This window comes from Notothenia rossii (assembly GCF_949606895.1).
Source record: "Notothenia rossii genome assembly, chromosome: 11".
Lineage (NCBI taxonomy): Eukaryota > Metazoa > Chordata > Actinopteri > Perciformes > Nototheniidae > Notothenia > Notothenia rossii.
This window is the reverse complement of record NC_136910.1, coordinates 38994977-39018376: the sequence shown is the minus strand read 5'-3', so window position 1 is coordinate 39018376 and position 23400 is coordinate 38994977. Positions and strand designations below refer to the sequence as shown.

General features: G+C 39.4%; 2 protein-coding genes across 5 annotated transcripts; both read right to left on the bottom strand.

The window, feature by feature from the left end:
* Positions 1–6: 6 nt before the first annotated feature.
* On the bottom strand, positions 7–7905 carry wdr41 (WD repeat domain 41). 2 transcript variants are annotated; one of them, XM_079658301.1, is made up of 14 exons: positions 7837–7905; positions 7509–7578; positions 6164–6279; positions 5272–5320; positions 5052–5180; positions 4884–4946; positions 3474–3585; positions 3263–3325; positions 2894–2998; positions 2590–2774; positions 2372–2493; positions 1700–1785; positions 343–476; positions 7–258 (listed from the first exon to the last, which is right to left on the bottom strand). In XM_079658301.1, exons 2-14 carry the CDS (start codon positions 7554–7556, stop codon positions 118–120), a joined length of 1353 nt encoding a protein of 450 aa, XP_079514427.1. In that variant the 5' UTR covers positions 7557–7578; positions 7837–7905; the 3' UTR covers positions 7–117. The 2 variants fall into 2 exon arrangements, with proteins under 2 accessions (XP_079514427.1, XP_079514426.1); XM_079658300.1 differs by having other exon boundaries at positions 7694–7875.
* A 6596-nt stretch (positions 7906–14501) lies between these two features.
* On the bottom strand, positions 14502–18999 carry otpa (orthopedia homeobox a). Of its 3 annotated transcripts, none has more exons than XM_079660264.1 (3): positions 18866–18999; positions 17967–18391; positions 14502–15647 (listed from the first exon to the last, which is right to left on the bottom strand). In XM_079660264.1, the coding sequence occupies exons 1-3, from the start codon at positions 18900–18902 to the stop codon at positions 15144–15146; spliced, it is 966 nt and encodes a 321-aa protein (XP_079516390.1). In that variant the 5' UTR covers positions 18903–18999; the 3' UTR covers positions 14502–15143. The 3 variants fall into 3 exon arrangements, with proteins under 3 accessions (XP_079516390.1, XP_079516388.1, XP_079516389.1); XM_079660262.1 differs by having other exon boundaries at positions 17967–18439; positions 18827–18987; XM_079660263.1 differs by having other exon boundaries at positions 18827–18987.
* Between the last annotated feature and the right edge of the window lie 4401 nt (positions 19000–23400).

The following is a 23400-nucleotide window of genomic DNA, read 5'->3' as shown; positions in this document are numbered from 1 at the left end:
TTTAATTTAAGGTACAAACAACAAACATGATCATTTAAAGCAAACAGTACATTACAAAGATAACAGACCATCACGGGAAAGCTTTACATCTCAAGGCAGCGGTGCAAGGGTCAAAGGTCAGAGTCCTTCATTCTCCTCCAGCTTCTGGAACAGTGCCAGGCTGCGGAGCTGGGATTGCCTCTCTCCGTTCTTCCACAGGATCAGCAGGTGGTCCGTGGAGCAGGTGACCAAACCGTTCTCCCTGAAGCTCACGAACATCTGACACAGGCACAACATCGGTGAAGTACTTCTGTCTCACTTTTTTAAAGTAGAACATACGTTTGGAAATCATAAAGGTCATACCTGGACAGCTCCCGAGTGTCCAATGAGATCCCCCGTCAGCTCCAGCATCCGGATGTTTGGGACGTCCACCACCTTCTTTAACGGAGGGGCGCTTGGTTTGTTCGCCCGGCTGAAAGTCCACATGCCAAAGAAGCCTGGGGTAAAGGACAGAGGAGAAAAAGAGATATTGACGAATATTGGATTGAAGAAGACAATACAAAAATAGATTATTATTATATTGTGCAGACTGTTCTTGTTACTTATATAATCACAGTTGGTTGTTGATGCATGGACAAAATGTGTTTCTGTAGATTCAGAGGAAGATAACAGCCAAGTAGGATTGCCTTTAAATAAAATCAGATGTCTGAACTACATTTAAACATTGTATAATCAAAAATGTTTGCACATATAATGGATCAAATTACAACATATCTTCTTCATATTTCTATGTTTTCTTTCTTTCTGACTCACACATGTTTTACCTTAGATGTAATATGGTGAACTTGTAAGCAAACATTTCATATTTACACATCCAGCAGTTAAGGAGCAACATCGTCCACTCGATGAATTTAAATCTAATATCCACTCTCTTTTAACTTGGTTTTAAAGTCACCTGAGATAAATGTCTGGCTTGTTCAGCCTCTAAATTCTCAACCACCTGCTACCACCAGTTGAAACACAAATGAGAAGCAGTTATTCAGATAATGTATTCATCATTTCAGTAATACCAATGAATTCTAATATGCTCTGGTTACAGCCTCTAAAATGAAAAATTCTTGCTTTTCATTGTCATGTATCGTTATAAAAGAAATGTTTTAGGACCCTTCCACATTGCTACAATTATGGCTAATACACTTAGTTGTATTACAGTTTACAAGAGGCAAGACATTGATTTCTGGTTTCCTGGAGAAATAAAATAACAAACAATAATAATGTATATGAACGACTAATAACAGCTAGACCATCAAAGACAGCGCAAACACACACACTTCAGAGCAGTCCACTTCAGGAGGAAACACACCTGAGTGCTACAGTAACTCCTTTGATATATACAACACGCCATCTGGACTGCATTACTGCACCTCCACCCCACCATCAAGACACTCAGCTACACATACCAACATTGAGTGCAGGCAATTTCTCCTCATTGAACTTTTGGATTCATACCTATGTACTACTTATGTATTCTATCACCGGGAAGAGAATACTGTTAAAGTGGAAAATCCACAAGAAGAAATGGGAAGATGGCCTACTTCTTGATATGTCTGAAAATGAAACTACTTGGCATCCTATCAGCTGTGTCACATCTAACCATGTTACAGAGTGTATGTGTGCCGTGTTGTGTGTGTGTGTGTGCGCGTGCCCTGTTGTGTGTCACCTGAAGAGGCGGGTTCAGCAGACAGAGGCAGGTCCTGGATCTCCCACATCCTCACACTGCCGTCCTCAGAGCAGGACATCAGCTTGCTGGAACAGAGACGTGGAAACTACTTTTAGTCTAATCAATGGCTGTTTTAATCACAATAAATCCTAGTGTATTCACGCATGTCTAGAGCAATATTTGATTGACACAGATATACATTGTTTCTTAGCCTTTGCTTTAAGCTAACTCTTAATGTTTCTTTCTATAATCTTTGCTTCTTGTACGTCAGAGGTGTCCAAACTTTTTTCAAAAGTGGGCTCATGAAAACCTCCCCTGTAATATATGTGTAGACATATTTGAGAAGTACAATATAAGAAAAGAATGTTTTTACATTTTTGCTGAGGGCCGGTTAAAAAAGGCCAACGTGCCGCAGTTGGCCCCCAGGCCGTAGTTCGGACACCTCTTTTGTACGTTACTAAACCCATTTTAGGTTTTCAGGACATCGAATATTTTTGTAAAAAGGCAGAAAAATTGTCTTTGGTTAAACTCCCCAGATTCAAGTATGGCAACAGGTTTTATAATACATGCATGGAGATTTTTTAATAAAAACACATTATCCACAAAGAAATGTCCTTTTTGTTTCATTTGATCCCACATTGAAGCGGTTAGAGACAGGATCTGATATCTCACCTGTCAGACAGCAGCATGGTGTGCAGGACGTTAGAGTCGTGGGCCGCCTTCCTGTAGGCCACCACCGTCTTGGTCAGAACGCTGAACACATACAGACCGCTGCCTACAGCTGCAAGGATGTACTACAAAACACACAACTTTATTTATGTAACACAGTAACAAAACAAAACACAAACAATGTTTAATGACACACAACAAATACATCCCGTGTTCCTCACCCTTCCATTGGTGGTCAGATGCTGTATGGACATCTCACTGGGTTTGGGTGCAGCCAATCGTATTTCGGCCTGAGTGCAGGCTTGTGACTCCTCCCACAGGATGTGCTCATAGGCCATGATGTTCCATTCAATCGCATCCCATAATATCAGCTCGCCCGCGTGGGAGCCGCTCGCAAAGAGCCCGTCTGAGGAAGAGACAGAACTAAAGTTATATAAAGCTCAGGGGACAATGTGCAATGTCTCAGTCTCTTAAAGCTGAATGAAGCCAGTTAGATAAGTCTGATTCTTTTCTTAAATAACTAACCATTGACGTTAATAAGAGCTCGAATTCTGTCCTGGTGGTCGGACAGACAGCGGACCTCAGCCACCGATATGGAAGAATCTGTAGAGACTGTCAGCCTGTAGATCACTGCAAGGTAGAAAAAAACATACATTTATTCTGTGCTGTGTTTATTGACTTGTTGTTTTGGTATATCACAAAGTAATGCGTTGGTCCGTTTATGAATATTGTTTTATTTTATTCATTGTTTTTGGTTTCAGTGGAACTTTGAATGACCTTTTTTCTATTAAAAGTGCAATACAAATAAAGTTTGAATGATGTTTGATATCAACAGTATTGACTAAAGCCGTGTCGTTTTTTCTATTTGCACGTATTAAACATTCTGTCTCTTACCTATCTCTTTATCCATTGCAGCTGCTATGCAATTCTTGGGCAGCTCTATCAAAGCAGTTATTCCTGCAGAGTTATAAAAGAGAAAACACAAAATAACAACATTAATCAGTGTGTGTGCAAACAGCAGGGTTGGGGGGGGGGCGTTGTTGCTGCAACAATCACCACATGAGAGGGTTATTGTGACAGTTATTCTTCCTTTGTTCCTCCTCACCGGTGTCGCTGTGGTTGGGTCGGTGACACTGCAGCTGGAAGTCTTTGTTCCACACACACAGCTCCCCCCCGCCCGAGACAAACACACACAGCCGCTCCAGCACCAGCAGACACTGAGGGACACAAGGATCAGCACGTGTGTTATTTATTTTCATTTTGACGTGCACACATCAATGCACACACAAACAAAATATCAGCAAAGAAAATAATTAAAATACAATGAGCCTTTAGATGCTGTCATTAACCTTAATGTGTGATCAAGGGGATGCAATATACATTTCTATCTTGAATCATAACTGTCAGAAGAAAAAAAGTGTCAAACGTTTTAATTGGTATTTTACCTTCCTTGCCAAAACAAACGTAATTGCCTACACCCTACCCCTACACACTCTCCTCCGTGACGTAGTGAACTCTGTGGAGTGACATTCGCAGCTCAACGAGGCTCCCTCCTGTCAGATGGAGGGAGTAAATACAGCGGCAAGCTTTGGGACGGCCTCCCCTCTCTCCGGCAGAAACAGGAAATGCCGTAACTGTATGTAACAACGGTTTCAGCATCTCTTTGACAAAAAATTTAAATTAATAACTCAAATAAAACTCCAAACATCTTTAATTGTGTTGCTTTTTTTGTGAAGCTATTTTAGTTTTACACATGATTTTTATAAGCTTCTTAGTTTTTGCAACAGTCTGTAAATATACACAACTTTATAATAAAAAGCACACATTTACCTTTTTCTAGACTAACCACAGGTATGATCCTAAGTTAAAACATATGAGGTTATCATGAGGTTGTTAACATCGCAGTTTATCAGTGGATATTTGCTGGAACTACTTGTTAACAGCTTGTTTCCTGACGGACACACACAGCGTGACTCCGGTCAGGTAGAGACCGGTCTCAAGTCAGCACCGCTGCAGACTCGCTGTTTGAGGGCTTGATAGCCCACTCCCCCTCCACACCCGTTTGTTTGGAACAGTGCAAACGGAGGGGTAGTGTGTAGGGGTAGGGTGTAGGGCGTGGTTTGGGATTGGGCCATTATGTGTTATATCAGTATGTATGGAGCTTACTGGCCATTAGAAAATACTACTGAAAAATCTTTATCTTTCATCTAGACATATTCTTGTTAGAAAGTAATGGTTAATAAAGAAAAAGCTGTAACATGGAACAGTGAAGTGCACAAAGCAGAAATACACACTATAGCGATAAGAAAAGGAGAATAGGAGTAGTTCCTTACTCAAATGTAACATTAATAGCATTATCTCTAGTCGTTGGGTAAATAGAGCGCCATCAAACTCAATGATATCTCTATGTGGCTTTTACTTTAAAACATGCCTTCTTCAGGGATGACACCCACCTGCAAAATGGTCATAACATTAACATAACAAGGCTCATGTCTATAAGGGGCTTATCAATTACCTTTACAGAGGACTGAAGATCTGAAATGGTCTGAACCCTGTTGCCTGTGTCCGGGTCCCACAGCTGACCGATCAGGTTAAGGAAAATAAAGTTTGAATTATAAAACACAAGAATACATTCTGAATGATTTTAGTATGTATTTAAAAGTATTGTGTGCTTTGAGGATACGCTGAGACTCCGGTCAGAGGACGCTGTGAGGAGCGAGGTGTGTGTTGTGTGTCCATCATCACAGGTGAAGGTGGTCATGGCTGTTATCTGCTGGGAGTGGCCCCTCAGCTCCTGGAGTCTCTCTCCGGTCTAACAGTCAGGATGAAGAGAAAGAAAAAACATTAGTGCCACTGTGTTCATTTTCACAATGCACTGAAATAATCAACTTGCAGCTTATCACCTCAACATTCCACACCAAAACCAGGCCATCATCGCCCGCTGAGGCACATCTGGAAAACATAAGATGACAGTTTGAGTTGTAGACTCATACGTGACAGAAATGCTTCGGTTCACCTGAAGGCCTCATCTTAAAAGGTAGCCAAACACACCAAGTTCATCTCTATCTGTGTGAGGAATCATTTCCTGTAGCTCCATCTCCTCTCAAGGAATCTTAAAAAAACATCTGTCCTGGGGCTTCCACCTCCACTTGCCCTTTGACCCCTCGAGCATCCACACTACCTGTTCCCAAAATCAACAGACAGGATGACCGGATAAAAAAAGAGATGAAATGAGAAGAGAGGAACTGTCGAGGATACATTTTCGGACTTCAAAAGCAATCTGGAGAGAATTTTCTGCCCTTTGCCCCCGACTGAGGACCTGAGAGCGGAGAGGACGAGACCCAGAGGAGGAGGTTATTACTGGGGGAGACCAGGCGTGAAGCAGCCCCCCCCCCCTGACACACACACACACACACACACACACACAACCAGACCCACACACACATACTTAGTTCTGTTATAAATCCCAATCTGAGCACTTATGCAGACCCACTCTACCATGAGGTGTGCAGCATGCTCTCACAGAGCAGCGGAGGAAAGATCAGGCGCAGAACCTTTCGATGTGTGCGTGCATGTGTGTACGGACAGCATTAAAGGGCTTTGTGTATACTGTACTGCACACACAATCGCATAGTGGTGATGATTGGGCTCTTGTCATGCTCTGTACGTTTTCTGTAGGTGAGGATCTCCTGTCAATCACAGAGGGATAGAGGCCAGCCAAGGGTAGAGAGGAGAGAGGTTAGAAAGAGAAGAAAAAAAGAAAAGAGGATGGAGGGGGGGTCGTGGTCTGCTTACCTGAAGTCATCAATCTGCACCAGAAATCGAACTATGTCAAAATGTCCTTTCAGCACCTGCAGCTCAGTGAACCAGTTTTTGGGCTGTTCCTCTCCGATGCACAACACAGAGCTTTTCTGCAGACATAGGAGGAAAGTAGTGAGACACAAGCTGAGCTGCAGAGTGAGAGTCTCTGAGAGAGGAAGAGCAGGGACAAATAACGGTGGAAAGTACATTTATTTAAGTATCACACGTACTACATTTTAAGGGATGTGTACTTTAAGTATTTCCATTTTTTGTTGCTTTATACTTGTACTCAATTACATTTCAAATGGGGAAATATTGTACTTTTTACTGCTCATTATTTTTAGTACAGCTATAATTACTTTTCATATTAAGATTTTACCTTAATACGATACGGTAATTAAAAACCATGCAACCTTTTGTTTGTTTTTTGGTTTGTTTTCAATAAAGTTTGTTCACTTGGGCCCCACGGCATGTTTCCGATGTCTTGCATGTGTTTCACTAAAGAGACATTCAGCTTCTTACATTGAGGCCAACAGAAGTCAAATGATCCAATATTTCATTATAAAAAAGGAAAGTTAGAGAAAAGTCAGCAAATTAGGAAGTGATTTGTGTTGCAGAGCTTTGCATTCTCTGCTTTCCTTTTCTAATATTTATCTCACAAGATGTATCGTGTGACCTTTCAGATACCACTTGAAATAGCCTAAATGTACATAAAGTGCAAAAGAAAAGTTTATTAACTCAGCAGACAATAATTATGTAAAATGTGTTTTCAATTGAAAAGTCTACATTTTGTTATTAGCTTCCATGTCATGTAACGTTTTTTAAGGATCTTTGAATTCCATATGTGTACTATGATGAAATGTGCTATTACATTCATAAACTAACCTTAAACCCAGTGACTTAATTACTACACTGGAAGAGTAGGACAAGCCTTTTTAAATTGGACTGTAGTCCAAAACATTTTTTATATTGATATTTTAATTAAATGTATTTTTTAAACGCCCTCATGTCTAAATTCAATCCAGACAGTAATACTGATAGACTATACTTATATGACTATACGTGGATAAGTAGCTTGCGTCTCTTTTTACTGTATTATATGTCTTCTTCTATTTTGTATATCATTTTGTATATTGATACAATTCGGCAGTTTTTTATTGCAAGGCTTGATTTTTGCAAACTAAACAGCAGGCAGTCAGTGAGACAGAATAGACAGACCGCAGTGGATGGCTGTCAGTTATCCAACCTCAAACTGACTTCACAGTGACGTTAGAAAAAGATAAACGTTAAACGTCAGTTAGCATAGCATTAGCTTCATAGCTACCCCGTTACAGCTTACCTCCAATGAACCCTGAGCTTCTCGACCACCAAGAATCCACCGAAGCATCGTTTTTGACGGTTAACGTTGGCTGAATGACACAGAAGAAAGCAAGTTTACATATTAATCTAAATTAGAGCCAATAGCATAACAACTGTGTAACTGAAGCACAACAACACTACAGGTGCGCGTGCACTGCGTCTCACCACTCATTAGCGTAAACAGAAACCAGAGACGCTTCCGCATCTATGTTTTGTTCACCTGCTATTTTAACCAGAATATAACGTTGTTGCAGTAGTGTCTGCTAGCTACGTGTTAATGTACAGATTCTGTCACGACCAAAACAAACCATTCATGTGACTCAAGCTACGGAAGCATTGGCAGGACAAACATCATTCTGCCGACAAATACTGGTACTTCTTTAACACATTTGATTGATTATACGTATTTTCCTTAAAGATATACGGCAGAGTAAATTTAACATATGTAAAAAAAAATACTGTTTTGATTCACATTTGGGGTTTTCAACAAAAATAAAAATGTATGTAAAAAATGTCAATAATTGTATAATGAAAAAGTAGGTAGGTTCTCACTTGCAAAGAATTTCCGTTGGTTTTTGGTGGACACAATAAACATGAGGAAGGGAATCTGATTTGGCGAATATGTACAGTATAACTGTTTAAAATTATATATTTTAAATGATATGTTCTGCTAAATCTAGGAATATAAAAACTGTTTTGTCTGAGAAAAAATAGCCCAATCAGAGAACAAAACCGTTCATTTTGAACGACCCTCTGGTTTTATGCTCCATGCTTACATTTGTCTAAAGTCTTCACTAATTATATGAACGTATTCGTTTTTACGATTACTTTATATAAATATTTTATTTTTTTTATGAATGTAAAAACAGCCTTTTAATGTCAAACTGCGAATACATTATTCTGTTGTGAGAAATTCAAACCACCAAGGGAAGTCACAAGCACACAGTTCTGAGTGTCATCCTCCTTTTTACAACTAGATGGCAGTGTGTATCAATCCCATGAGATCAGAGGAAGCTTCAAACCCAATATAGCCAGGAAAAAAACTGTATTTGTATCAAAGGTTTTAACATGTATCTATATTATACTGAGAGATCAAATCAAATAATTTGACTGATTCTCTTATATGATTTTGATGGTCTTTTTATGAAGACCTCTGTCTACACTTGTTTTTACTTCCCCTTATTTCTCTCCATCCAATGACTTCTGCATCAATGTTGACCTGCTCTTCCTCCATATCCTCCTCATCCATTCTCCTTTCTCCTCCTCCTCTCGGTGTCTCCCCTGTTAACACACAGATACACACACACCACACACACACAGTCACACATCACCCTAGCTGTGTCTACTCCTGCTCCCCCGATTGAGACGACACGCAGTGTAGGGCCTGTGACCTTCATGGTGGCTCAGATCTGCGGCTGGCACTGATTTCTGATTTAGTGTCGATCCGCCGCGCTTGTCAGGGGCTGCGAGGTGCTTTCCATGCGGTAATAGAAAAGCTCAAGGGCAGCTAGAGAAAGGAGGAGGCTTAGGGAGTGGGATTGGCTGATATGGAGTGAATGGGTTTTAGATTTGGGGATGGGTGATGCTGTGTTTGTTTAACTATCTGTCAGATGTCTGGATGAATAGGTCAAATATGTAGACTATAGAGGGTTTTGAATAATGGTTGCAAAAGATGTGAGAGGCAGCCATGCTAGCAGCTCTATGAGGTTGTACTACACAGTGGTACTTTCAGCTAAATGCTAATGTCAACCTGATATGCTCATAAAAATAAAGTTAAAGAAAGAGGTGAATGGGAATGTTATAAGTTTAGCATATATTTAGTCATAAACCAGTTGACCTGATGTTGTTCCTATTTATACTGATTTTACACAGCAAGATTCTCAGCAATAGAGATGTTTGAGGGGAAACGGCAGGGGATCATGAAGTTATTAGGATTTATCGTATACAATGAATGGTTGTACAAAATTCATTGGGAAATGTGATATACATATCAACAATAAAACTGACATTATCAAACCACTCTAAAACTCAAATATCAACCTCATGATGTGAGCGAAAGGCAGAAGGTGGGAAAAAAAAAAAAAGTACCAATCCATGCAGATGTTTAAATATTTCAGAATAAATAAAGAATCTGACGTGGCGTTTGAGGGAGAGTGAGGAAATGAACAAAATTGTTAGGATTCGTCCTTTTAGTAAGGTACAGTGATGTTTTGCACCAAATTAAATGGCAATCCATCCAGCGGTTCAATAGAAGAAATTCAGGACCAATGTAGTAGACAAACTGACACACTAACAGACTAGAAAAAGCAGCTTGAAATGAGGTTTGTTTTTCAAAAACACACTAAAAGGGAGAACATTTAAGAAAACAGTGTATAAAAGCTAGGCGGGCACAGGGATGGAGGTAAAGGAGAGATTCAGGAGTTCACTGGGAAGAAATGGGAGGAAAAGCTGCCTTGGCCTGCATGGTGTGGACCAGGTGTCAAATATGACCAATGGCAGGAATCAGCTGAGAGGGGGAGTCATGATGCGATGGCCACCAAAACTAAAGACCAGAGTCAAAGCAAAGCAAAAGGTCGGCCCTCTCCCCCTGCTTACAGTGCCGGACCTCATCCCGCTATCTCCACCCTGTAAGGAAAACAAATGGTTATGATGATGGAAAAGGAATTAAGCTGTAATTTAACAATGGGCCAACAACACTATTCAATATCGGGCACCCTCCCTCGCTGTTCAGAGGGTCGTGTAGAGGAGAGAGTCTCATTCTTGACCAACACACTTCACTGTCCCTCTTCATCAGGGTTTCACTGTGTTCTGCTTTAGCCTGCGTGGACTCTGCCAGACCTCAACAGGCAGGGGGGCACCTTTAAAGTCCAATAAACAACATTCGTCTATAATTCCTGTTTCTTTAGAAATATGAATTCCCCATCAGGTTTTGTATTTAACACACAAGTTTAGATATATCATAATGTAATACTCACATGCCCAGACAGTTATTGGTTGCTGCAATCGTTCCTCTTTTCCATATTAAGACACATATTCATAGATGAAATCTGCAGAAAAGCTTTGCCACAGTTTCAGCTTTTTTTGTACAAAATTCCCTCAGGGAAACAAACACTTTGTTCTCGGCCTACCTACTTGAAAGAGTATTTACCTATCCTTAAAGGAGCAGTCACATATCCAAAATTATTCCCACATTCATTGATATTTAGCCACGCATATAAACGTTTACATATTTATTTCCAGGTTGTGAAACACCTGCCTCCACAATGGATTTGGATAGATTTTTCAAAACTCCACATCTATCTTATGAAACAGTTTTCCCACTTTTCAAAACGACTTTAGGAGAAAGTAGTTTAAATGAAAACGTGTTTTGTTTTAACTTAACATGTTTGGTGACACATGTGCCATAAGACCTGATTAAAATATATATGGCTCATAATTCAGAGGGTGATGGTCTTAAGATGACCAGGGAGGACGGCTGAGTGCGTTCAAGCTTGTCACTTTGATTTGTCACATGAGTCAGACTGTAATTGCTGTGTTTCAGTCATCAAAGGTTAATTATCAGCCTTGACCTATTACACACACTCATACAGACACATGCTTTACACATGAGGATGGACAGATTCGTTTTTTTACTAATTCAAAAGTTAAAAGATATAGAGCTCAGTAATGTAAAGCTGCCATTTCTATTTCACTCTCATCTTCCTCTCTCATCATGTCTCCCTCTCTCCCCTCCTTCCCTCACCCTCCCTCCCTCATTTGGTGACCCACTAATGTTCTGTTCATTTTCTCTTATGAATAGATAATGGGCAAAAATCAAATCTCTTCATTTGCATGTAATACAATTAAGACCTTTTCAAACAATGACAAATGGAGGGAGCAGCGAGATGTCAGTCAGCCTCGTCAGTGAGAGCGCAAAGACAGCATCGGCGAACCTCTCCAGTTTAACGAAAATTAATAAAACCTTCAAATGGGATTTTCTCGCCGCCATCTGGCATAACACTCACCAAGACACTCCTAGACTCTGCCTGTCAAATAAAATTAAACTTCTCATGAATTTGGATTCATAACGTGTATGTGATGCCGCCAACATATACCTCTACCCCTAAAAAAACAGACATTGAATTTTTTAGACAGTTAATGATAGGATGTTTGGCCCAAACCGCTCTCATAGATCATATTTCTGACATTATTGGTTGAGTTAAGGTCAGAAAAACAACAGGTTCAGATCATGTTAGCATTGCAACTGTTTCTTTGGATAGTCACATTTTGTTAAAAGGCTCCCTTGGAACAACAAACACAGGTGTACATTTAAAGAGTTTATGGTTGCTTTATTTGTCCGAAAACAGACCCTTATGAGATTATTTTATCCTAAGCCAAGCTAACTGCCGGCTAGCTCTAACTTTATAATTAACGTACAGACATCATGTCATCTAGCTTTTGTTAAATAAGATAATTCAATATTTTGAAAATGGCCTAAAATGGCCAAGTACAGTAGCTTATGTTCACACAAAAATATCATTTTGTGCACAAAAAAGTTGTCACTTGAGAACATACTCACTGCTTTGGCTGATTCTGACTGCTGAAGCCTCACAGCTAAACTTTCAAAAAAAAATTGTTGCACAAGATAAGGGATAACGATTTTTGTTTCCTATCAAAAGCATCCTTTTATTCAAAGAAAAAGTTCAACATTTTCAGGATGCTTATTTGCTTACTTACCGAAAGCTAGATAAGAACTTCCTTCATGTTTATTCGCTAAACTGGTGAGCATAGTTTAGCATAACAACTTTTAAAGGCAATTGTGGATACAGCCTTGCTCTGTCAAAAAAAAAGCAAAATTGCGGAAATGTAATGTTATATCTATTTGTGCTTTCTATATTTTGTCTGCCAAGAACAAGCGAATAAGCATGTTTTACAAAATGTCAAAATATTATGCTAAAAAGGTGGACCTTCTTTGAATGCTGTAATTGTCTAATGCTTGTAGACATTTAAATGATTGCATTCAGAATTCCTCTTTTAAACCAATTATAAACATGTGGACATAAACACAATAAACATATGAACACACACACACACACACACACACACACACACACACACACGCACACACGCACGCACGCACGCACGCACACACACACACACACAAACACGCACACACACGCACGCACACACGGGGAAATTAATGAGCTCTCATTCATAATCCGGGATAGAGAGAGCCATATTCACACTTGGATGGTTTATAGACTGATTTCATTTATTTGTGTGGAATAAATAGGAGGTAAACATTGGCTTGCTCTCACATTTTCCACGACACACTCGCTGCACAGCATTCTGGGAGAAATGATCCCACCAACAGCAGGGTCACTGATTGGCTACCTCGTCAGTGTGTGACAAATTACCCAATGAGAAATAGGTTACCCGTTTCCACAAACTAATTAACCTGGGTGATAGTGAAACAAATTATTACATTTATGTAATATTATTCCACATCTGTCGCTAGACTGCAAAAATCTCTCTCTGTGTGCTTCCCCGTCCCCTGATTCATCTTCTGATTGTAATCCAGACATCATGAAAGAACACATACTGTATGCATGTACTCAATAACACATGAAGATTGTGTCATTTTAAAGGATGGTTTAATATTAACAAGTTGTTTCTGGCTTTATATTACACAGGTTTGGGAGGTTTTTTTTCGTTTTTTTCTAGCTAAACGATAATAAAATGAAAAATAACACATTTGGGTCCTTAGCTAATTTGTCAGGTTGGTCCTTACTAAGATTGAGTTTGACACCTCTGATCTTGCCTAAATAATTAAGAGGGAATTGAGCCTTTTGTGTGGAGTTGCTCCTTGAGGACGTACAAAGACCCTCAGCTATTACTGGAAGAGGCTTTAAAAAGAAACTCATGACTTGACGATCAGTTTGTCAGTTTCTTAGTTCTGTGTGGATAAGATCATCTGGTCTTGGTGTCATTGGTGAGATTCCATACAGCAAAACTGTATTCAGGAGCCCACACATGGAAACTATGATGTTTCTGTTCAATCAGGGCCATTAAGCACCCTGAAAAGGAGGAGGACTACATCATGTAATTTAAAGTATAGAAATATTATCATCAAAATGATCAAAGACAAAAGGTACCTTTTAAATAGATATGTACTGTAAATTACATTGTTGATATATCGTTAAGCAGCTATACAGTTGTAGCTAGTTGTGTTGGAGCTATACTTTTGACAATGTATTTTTGGACTATACATTTTTTTATAAACTGTAGTATGTTTGTATTTAAAATGTTAAATCTGAAAAGCAGTAAACAGATAAATGTAGTGGAATTAAATAATGCAGTATTTCATTTTGAAATGTATAAGAATTCAGCATAAAACATGCTAACTACTAACACACTATCCACAACTTCCCAGAATTTTGCATTACTGACCAAAGTCCTGCAGAACAAATTACTTTTTCAGCACACATTTCACTTTTTTGGTTTAATGCTGTTTTTTACTTTTATGGGTTTATTCCAAATTTGCTGTGGAAATATTTGTTATGTCTTCATTTGTTGAGATCACTGATCTGACATGATGTCATAGATCAACAGATTTAAATGACACATTAGTGCGCCTTTATTGGTAGAGGTTCCAACAAATGATTGTACTTCTAGAGATACATAAATGATTCAAATACTTATGTGCATTGTCACAAAGGTTATTACAAGTCGAGGTTTTTGGAGATATATGTTTTTTGGCAGTATCCTCTGATTCTGTATTAAAAAAAGGAGGGTTGATACATGTAATGACGTAATTGAAAATGATTTTTATTTGATCATTTACACTTAATTGATATAAACATGTCCATGAAACAAAATGGTTTTAAACATTTAAGAAAGTCAGAATTTGATAATAAGCACAGACATAATTTTGGAAACATAAGTTATCACAAACTGACCAAATGGGAACAAGAGTGCTTCCGCTACACAAAACATCCTATATAACAGATTATAGTTAAGTCAGTTTCCATGTCTTAATTTATAGATTTGTCCCTTTTTTTTTTTGCCTTGGATATGCAGTCAAGTCCTCTTCCATGATGTCCTGATTCCTGTCAAATCGCTCTTCCTTCTTCAGGTGAATCTCTCATGTAAAAACCTCCATGGTGACTTGTTCCTGCAGTCCACTGTGCCTCCCTTTGGCCCCTCAGATGTGCATGCTGTGCAGCAGGTGGGAAAAAGGGATCTGTATATTGGTTCTGTATTTAAAAGTATCCACAGAAGGTGTCTTCAAAAGTCAGTCACAAAGCAAATGTCAATAAAAGCCCCTGAAGGCCTGCATGTGCCAAATAAATAAATACAGAGCAAATAAGTTAATTTAAATAGACAAATAAATAGTTGTCATAGGCTACATGCGAAATAATAAATAGAACCAGTCATATGCTTGATAAAGATCAATAGGCCGGATAAATAGCTTCCTGTTATTTGGATTTTGGAGGGAAGAAAAGCCAGATGTGTTCAGCGATTTTGTATTTGAACAAGAATCCCGGTTGTATTTCTCCCGGAGCATCGTGGATTGTATAAATAAGAACTAAATGCAGAAGATCTCTGTGAGTAAAAGAAAAAGCTCTCGTCTCTTCTAAGTGAAGCTCATGGATACTGTGTGCTCCAGCGCTTTGCGGCGCAGCGACGCGATGCTTGTCCCTCTCCAGACCTCACTGTCCGGGGACGTGCACAGCTGAGGCGAGTGGCTCATGTTGGACGGGCCCGACATGGACGCGGGTACCATCCCGGGGAAAGATGGCTGGTAGAGGTGTGATTGAAGGTTGCTATTTGACATTTGTGACAGACCCATGGAGTTGGGTGGCGGCCCTGCACCGAGGCTACACTGAGACAGGGACTGCGCCATGGCCTGCTGGCGGCCCAGAGACGGGGGGAGCTGCAGCTGAGACACGGGCATCCCCGCTGTGGCCCAGCGGCCGTCGTTGGCGTGGAAGGAGCAGAGACTGTCGCCCATCGCCACTGCTGCTGCGTTGAACTGGGACAGGCCGTGGTGCGTCGGCAGCAGAGTCCCCGGAGACCGGAACACGTTGGTGGTCTTCTTGCGCTTCTTCCACTTGGCACGTCGATTCTGAAACCAGACCTGCGGACAGACAGGAGATGAGTTAGGAGGAGAAGAGGTGTAATGGCTGCAGGGGACCCGACAGGTCATGTTATCAGAACTGCGAGTGCACATAAAAAGGTTGTGACATCAGTGTGTTATCATGATGATAATGCGAATCACCAACAATAAATCTGGAGCAGAAAAACACCGATGAATGTTGTCTTTCTTTACAGGATCTTATCAGCTTTTAAAAATGCGCAATAGATTTGTTCTGATTTGTGCGTAAAAGTCTCCAAATAATAATTACAAATATATGTATTTTATTATTGTTTAATCTTGATCCGTAACACGTCTAATAAACTGTCAAACATGGTTACATCTTGGTTATAACAGACTTTTATATTGAATGACAAATATTGACACTTTATACATTATAGAACTATTATTTTCCTTCTTTTCATGTCATCTCATTCCAATGTCTATTTTCATTTACAAATTTAGTATATAAAGATATTATTTTCATTGTTTCATTTTGGTGCAAAGTATTGGCAACATTTTAGAAATTAGGGAACTATTTTTCTCATCCTGCCTTAATGATATTCCCATTAATATTTGTATGCGTAATTATCTCGACTTTTTGGGGATGAAGATATTATGATTTTATTTCGACGCCAAATTGCCTACAACATTTTAATAATGTTTACGTCTTCGGGAGGAGCCAATGCAAAGCACACACTCGGATAATAAAGATAATGTTATTGCTGTGACAAACAAACTTCTCCAGGAGTCCTTGAGCTCCTATGGTTTGGTTGTACGCGCAGGCCTCTATGATTAATGTGAAGATTTGCTTGAGAAAGTGGAGGCGCAGTAATAAGAACGGGACAATCTCACTCTCTTCCCCCCGTGTAGCCAGCCGTGAAATCCGGCCTGAAATGCATTACACTTCAAAGGTAAGAAAACGCAATTTCTCATTCCATTTTTTTTTAAAAAGACAGAGTGCACCCTCAGCGGCATTAAGACGCAGAGAGCAGTGACAGGATCTGCTCCTTTATTCCAGCAGACCAGCACTATCATCATAGCTCATTTCACTAATTCTTATTTTATGGAAATAGGCTATAGAAACTGAATCGACCCTTTCAATAATAATAATGATTATTATAGGGCATTATTTCACATGTGAGCGCCTCAAGTGCATTTGCCATTGGTAGTTAATAAGGCGGTGGCGCTATAATTCCTAATGTGCTGGATATTTTATGAAGTATTTGTGCAGACTAAAGATGGCTGACATTATTGAGACATTCAACGTATAAAAAACACAGGGTTTAGTGAAGCTCTCAGCAGGTTTGTTAAAAGGTTAATGTCAGTTTTATCTGATGGCGATTAAAGGAGTGTAATAAAGATGCAATCATCATTTGGTTATCTGTAGGTTACAACACATGTGGGATAATTCTGAATTAAGGATAATTTAGAGGTCATAACATGTCTGGAAAACAAATGCTGCAATAGGACGTTTGTCTAGTATTAGTTTGCATTTTGAGTCTCAGATCTGATGTGAGAGAGGATGATTTGTTGTTACGGAACTAACGTGTAACGAGCGGATCTCATGGTTGCATGTGAGATACCTGCTGTCATTTGGAGTGTGCAAGGTGCGTGTGGAACAAACACGTGTAGTGTTTGGATTTTAAATCACCAAAAAGTCTCTGCACTTGCTACACACCTTACTTCCTCTTTAGTGACTGCTCACTTAGTTTGTATTATAAATAACATGTCTTCAGTTAATGAATAGACAAAATATAATTTTGCTCAGTTGGAATACATTGTCAGAACTTCTTTTAAATAACGTATATATTTGTTAATCATGCGTTAAATTATTATTTAATTGGAAACTGCTGACAATAACCTCATAGTTTGGGTTTGTCCTTAGCGTATCCTTAATAACGCAGCATATATAAAGCCATCCTCAAAACAATTAATAGAGCCATGAAAAAATAAATAGCAACTTTGTATAAGAAATGTTACTTTGATTATTTAGGAGCAACCGTCGATGCTGCATTTCAAATATGCAATCTAATTTGAAAATATCTACAAATGCTCACCAAGTGAAAAGACAAATATGTTTGAGAAATCCTATTTAGAATTTCTTAAGACACAAAATTAGCAATTGGAAGGCTGCTGTTGCTTTGATTTGGATATGTATTACTGTATCGTGTGTTCATTTTTGAGTTGCAGATGTATTATTTGCATGCTGCTTTTGCTTTATTTCTAAATGTCAAACGGCACCAGTCTCTGTCGTTTGGTCTCCGCATGACTTGTGTCTAGCTTTGGTTCATCTCCCCTCTCCACTCCAAGGCTTCCTACCTGCACTCTGGACTCCGTCAGGCCGATCCTCAGAGCCAGCTCCTCCCGCATGAAGATGTCCGGGTAGTGCGTTTTGGCGAAGCTCCTCTCCAGCTCGTTGAGCTGCGCCGGGGTGAAGCGGGTCCGGTGCCGCTTCTGTTTCTGGCTCTGGCTTTGGCTCTGACTCTGGCTCTGTCCGCCTCCGGACTGGCTGGAGTTGTTGTTGTTCTGCTGCTGTTTGTCTTGCTCTTTGCTGTTGACCTGCACCGTGTTGGATCCCCCGCCGCTGCTGATATCATCACCGGGGAGCATTGTGGACCCTTCCACGCCTTCCGGGCCAGGGCCGAGCTCCCCCGAGTGTCCCGGGTCAGGTCCCCCTCCTCCGCCGAGCCTGCACTTCAGAGCCTCCCTGTGGCCCAGCAGCTCCGCGGCGGCATCCTTCATCCCTGCATAGACAACCACAGCTGGTGAGATTGGCACAGTAAACATTTGGGCTAGGAGAGAAAAGGACATGTTAGGTAAATACAGCACACAAGGCAAAAGATAAATAAGAATGTTTGCTGCAGTATAAAATCTTGCACATGCATTAACATTAGCTGACATTTAAAAACAGAAATTAAAAGAGCAACGAGTGCAGCTCTTTGACAGACACACACAATACAGCATGCACATTACAATCTGCTCCTTAAATACTCTTAATTCAATTCGATCAAACCGATACCTTAGGAAATTGTTAAATCAAATTACGCAGTAATGTAATAATAATTACTTTTCCAATGAATTAAGCGAGTTTAGATCACTCCAGTCACATTAAGATAATATAAGAAGCAAATTGACAATTTTCAGAGTTTGATTTAAGATTAAAAGTGCCTCCAGCTTACAGTAGAGTTGAAGACCGGAGTTTGGTGATGATAACTCACCGAGGCGAGCATCCAGGAGGTCGGCATGAGATAGCATTGCGCACCGCTCCAGGGCGAAGTGCTATTCCAAAAAAATCTCTATGACTTTAACCTATTTAAGAAATATATATAGCCTAAATGAAAGCAAATTCGGTTTGTGGTTAAAAGGGAGGTTCGTTGCATTATAATGTAGTTTAGAGAAATGGGGAGGCGCTTAACGACGGAATGAACCCATGAGCTTCTCCAAACGAGGACCAATCAGAGCTGAAGCCTGAGGTATGTCAGCTTTAGCCAGAGACCCCCATCACCCCCTCACCCACACCCCTTTCTCCCCCATCCTCTCACATCCACAAGTTCATTCCTCCTCATTCCTGTAATTGGCTTTGATTTCTCCTCCAAATTACATCCAATAAAATAACCTGATTTAATATCTGTGAGTGCTTCGACCCATTCAAGAAATGTTGGATCACCACAATATTTGTTTAATTGTGCATGCTATTGTGTTTTTATAGTGCAAGAATATGAGTTATAATATGAGGAGGAAGCACATGGCTGCATTAACAGATCCCACAGTATGGATAATGTGTTACACCTTGAATATGGAGTATATAAAATGGAGCTGCATTTATTTTAATCTCCCTCTTTTGATGGTATTTTTACGACACTAAATGCCTCTTGGAGATCAAGTGAACCTATTCTAATCTCCTTGATTTCCCAGTCAGCCAAACAACAAACTTTATATAATTCTAACCAGGACTCATTTTCAAGGCCATTAGGCTTTTATGCAATTAGCGACGAATCTATCGCAAATATCAGATCAGTAAATTAGCGGTAATTTACTAGTATTTAGGCCCGACTGTCAAGCAGGGAGGGACTTGGTATAAATGATGTGTGAGCGAATTAATTCGGCGGAAAGTGGAGGGAGTTCAACATGAGCTGTGAATGAGCCTTTGATAAAAGGGACACAGTTGATACAGCAGAAAGGTTGTGAAGAAGCTGACACCTGAATAGATAGATGTGCAAACACATAATCATGTGTGGAGGAGGCCTTTATTCCTAATCTCTCATAATCTGTCTAAATTAGGGGTTATTTACTCTCCATGAGACATTAACAGTTCTTTAAAAAAGGATCTCCTGAATAAACCACCATTTGACTCAATTAGCTCAGCAGCTCTTTTGTCACACACACCAGTCTGCCAGATATTTAGGGACAAAAAAATCAGACATGCTTGAGACAGATGCCGGGACGTTTTGTGAGGGAGCAGGTTTATTTATTGTGTGCTGAAAAAGTGGCACAAAGGAGGCGTCCGAGCGTGAACCCGAGGGCTTCTTTTCTTCATCCATCCAGGCTTCACTCGCCTCTGCGCATCTTTTATTTCTCTCCAATCTGGTGGCGACATGGGGAGGGATGGAGAGGAGACCTGTGCGGGAGTCTGTTCCGGACGCATCGGGATGTGGAGCAGGTTACCCCTCTGCGCTTCTGTCTGCGTAATTTATCCAAGGAGGAAGGGAATGCAATGCGCAAATGTGTAGCAGGTTTCGTCTCTCTGCGCTTCTGGCTGAGTCTTCTTCCGTGGATGAAGAGAATAAAAATGCGCAATTGGAGATATTTATCGTCTTCTCCTTTATCAAGATTTATTATTTTAGAAGCTGGACTATAAGGTAGAATTTAATCGGTTTAAATCTGGGTTTACATTTAAAAAAGGGTTTTATATTCTTCAGGAATCAACCAATATATATCACGCATTTGTCTATTTAACGCAAAATCATCGCTATTTGTTTTATAATTCTGTACAACATGAATGGTGTTTTTCTCAAGGTATTTTCCTCTTTTACAGCTCTCATTGGCGTGCTGAAAGCTATAAGGAGGATTTAAAAAATGCTCACATTGAGGGATGATGGATTGCGTGCTTCATTTTACGACTTTTCAATAGCTCAGTGCTTTTATAGCTGTACAAACCCAAGTGAATGACTCCTGTCGTTGCAGCAGGTCATATTTAACCTTAAACAACGAGAGAGATAGAGAGGGGGAGTGGGGGAACCAGGATGTCAGGAAGATATGATACAAAGGGGCAAAATTAAAATAAATGTTATGATATTTTTTACATTTCGTTTAATGTGCAAAAGCCTTAAAGATCTTTTTTAAGGGTGAATAACTGATTTTTTAAAAACAAATACGCTTGTGATTGTTGCCTGTAACTATTTAGTTTGATAAAAGTGAATATTGCAATATTTCATGCTTTGTTTAGGAAACGTGTATAATAAAACAGCAATTTATCCAATGCATTTGAGACCTTTTTTTTGGTATAAAAATATATATTTGTTTTTAATGTGACCCAATTTTCTGTTTCATAAAGTACTCTCACTTAATGTCATTCCTATGATGCAATGTATTTAGTTCAGCTAATTCAAAGGCATCTTTTTACTTAATAGTGTCAATAGTGCGTGTGTGTTTGTGTGTGTGCATGTGTGTGTGCGTGTGTGTGTGTGTGTGTGTGTGTGTGTGTGTGTGTGTGTGTGTGTGTGTGTGTGTGTGTGTGTGTGTGTGTGTGTGTGTGTATGTGTGTGTGTGTGTGTGGTCTTGGTTTTGCTGAGTTGATAAGGCTGTAATTAGGGTAAACAAGGAGCACACAGTTAGCTACATCTCTCCACTAACATGCTCACATCAATCTTATCCATGGCATAAATAAAAATAGACAAACAAATTCACCCCTGCAGGTTAATGTGGTGCATCTGCGCGGAAAGTAGACATTTTCACGCGTTGTGGAGATGAGGAGTGACTTTTAATGAAAACAGCAAAAACCAACATAAAGTGTGATCCTTGCTGTGTGTGTTAACCCTCTGAGGTTTACCTTCAGATCCATGAGAGTTGTGTTTCTGATGGACTCACAGTGGGGTTGGTGCAGGCGGGGCTCGAACCTGTGACCTCTTGGTTACAGTACAGTCTCTCCAAATCACAAGGCCCGTGTGATTCGTTTCTCCTTTCCTCTCTTTGATCTGCCTTTGCAGTCTGTATTCACTCAATTAGAGATTTCTGAGGAGAAAAACAATCGATCTTCCATCTGCACAAGCCCCAGTTTAACAAATGAGATTCTTGTTTCATGCAGCTGATTTGGTGACAGTCTGGGGATTAGGAGTAATACGGTTCTGTGTTGAAGAGGAGGAGAGCAGCTGACTTTGATGCTGCAGCTGAAGCTGCTCTGCAGCAGCCGACAAACTTTCACCTGCAAACTTCAGGGAGACTAACAATCCTACCGCTTTCACCTCCACATAATGTAGGTTTCTTGACAATATCCCACGCAGTTAAAGCCTATGTTATCAATATATCAATATCAATAAACTTAAACAATAATATATAAAATGCTTTACTATAGTGTTATGAGGCTCAACATTTACAAAATGTACTTAACATAAAGTAAATGTAAGATAATTAGGATACAGTTTGAAAAGTCACCTTACTCCAGCTATAGCCTTTATAACGTATCCAGAAACTAGATTGTTATAGCCTATAAACACCAATATACCGTTTAGTTTAATTTACTGAACGTAAATGCATAAGGCCATTGTACATGGTTATTATACATTATTTTAATATTTTTCTGCAAAGTAGCCCAATATTTAGCTTTTAATTGTTGTAGAGTAAAAGTGTAAAGTGACATAAAAACGAAGTAATCCCAATACCTCAAAACTGTACTAAAAGTCGTGATTGACAGTACAGCCTACTTTGAGGGCTACTTTAGTATTTCATTTCTTTCATAGTTTTATTAGACATAGAAGAAACAGATTTTTTTTTTAACTTTACATTAGGCCTGAACACATTCAATCATTATAATCGAACAATATAGATTAATCTGAAATGGGCCATTGTTTATTTGAGTACACATTAAGTAAGACATTTGATGCAAACGTACTTTCACTTAGCCTGAGTTACATTTTAAATATATATTTAATTTAACAGAACATCCCTGCATGGTGGTATTAGAATACTGTAGTTGATTTATAAAAGAGGCAGCTAACCCTTGGGTTATATAAAGGCCAATTATTTAATTTATGCTAATTTTAGAACGCATGTCGGTTTAAATGATGATTCACATATAATGCAGTCTTAAAACAAAGCAGACATGTTTGAGAAATAAGTATATATAATGCTCCAAATGAGTAAAGCAGTTTCATGTAATTAGTATTCTGCATTTTAGTTGAGTTTTTAAATACTAAGACCACATTTTTTGCTGTTATTGTTCTAGTCCACTACATCTAAGACAAATATACTGCTTTTCATAAATCCTTATCAGTTTTAATTAAAAAAAAGTTTCAGATGTAACAATTTAGATTTTGCCCATCTCCCCAAGAGATATATTGAAATGTTGAAGTGCTTACTACAGTACATGATATAATAACTCCCTGAAAAGAGGCTATTCTATACTGTCTAATCAGGGCTTTTATTTTGATAGTTAATCTGCATTTTGCAGACAATATTTTCATACGTTATAGGCTACTTAACAAAATGCAGGATTTGTAACACCGTATTTATTTATTTCAGTGTGAGATGTGAATGT

Bases quoted from the DNA above. Each gene is read 5' to 3' on its own strand.
- wdr41 (XM_079658301.1), bottom strand. From the start codon at position 7,556: ATGCTTCGGTGGATTCTTGGTGGTCGAGAAGCTCAGGGTTCATTGGAG. The intron at 2,999-3,262 runs GTAAGAGACAGA...TCTACCTTGCAG, and splicing joins TGCAATGGATAAAGAGATAG to TGATCTACAGGCTGACAGTC. The intron at 477-1,699 runs GTGACACACAAC...CCTTTACCCCAG, and splicing joins TGCTGAACCCGCCTCTTCAG to GCTTCTTTGGCATGTGGACT.
- otpa (XM_079660262.1), bottom strand. From the start codon at position 18,902: ATGCTATCTCATGCCGACCTCCTGGATGCTCGCCTCGGTGAGTTATCA. The intron at 18,440-18,826 runs GTAAGCTGGAGG...TTTCTCTCCTAG, and splicing joins CTCCGGTCTTCAACTCTACT to CCCAAATGTTTACTGTGCCA. The intron at 15,648-17,966 runs GTAGGAAGCCTT...GTCTGTCCGCAG, and splicing joins TGACGGAGTCCAGAGTGCAG to GTCTGGTTTCAGAATCGACG.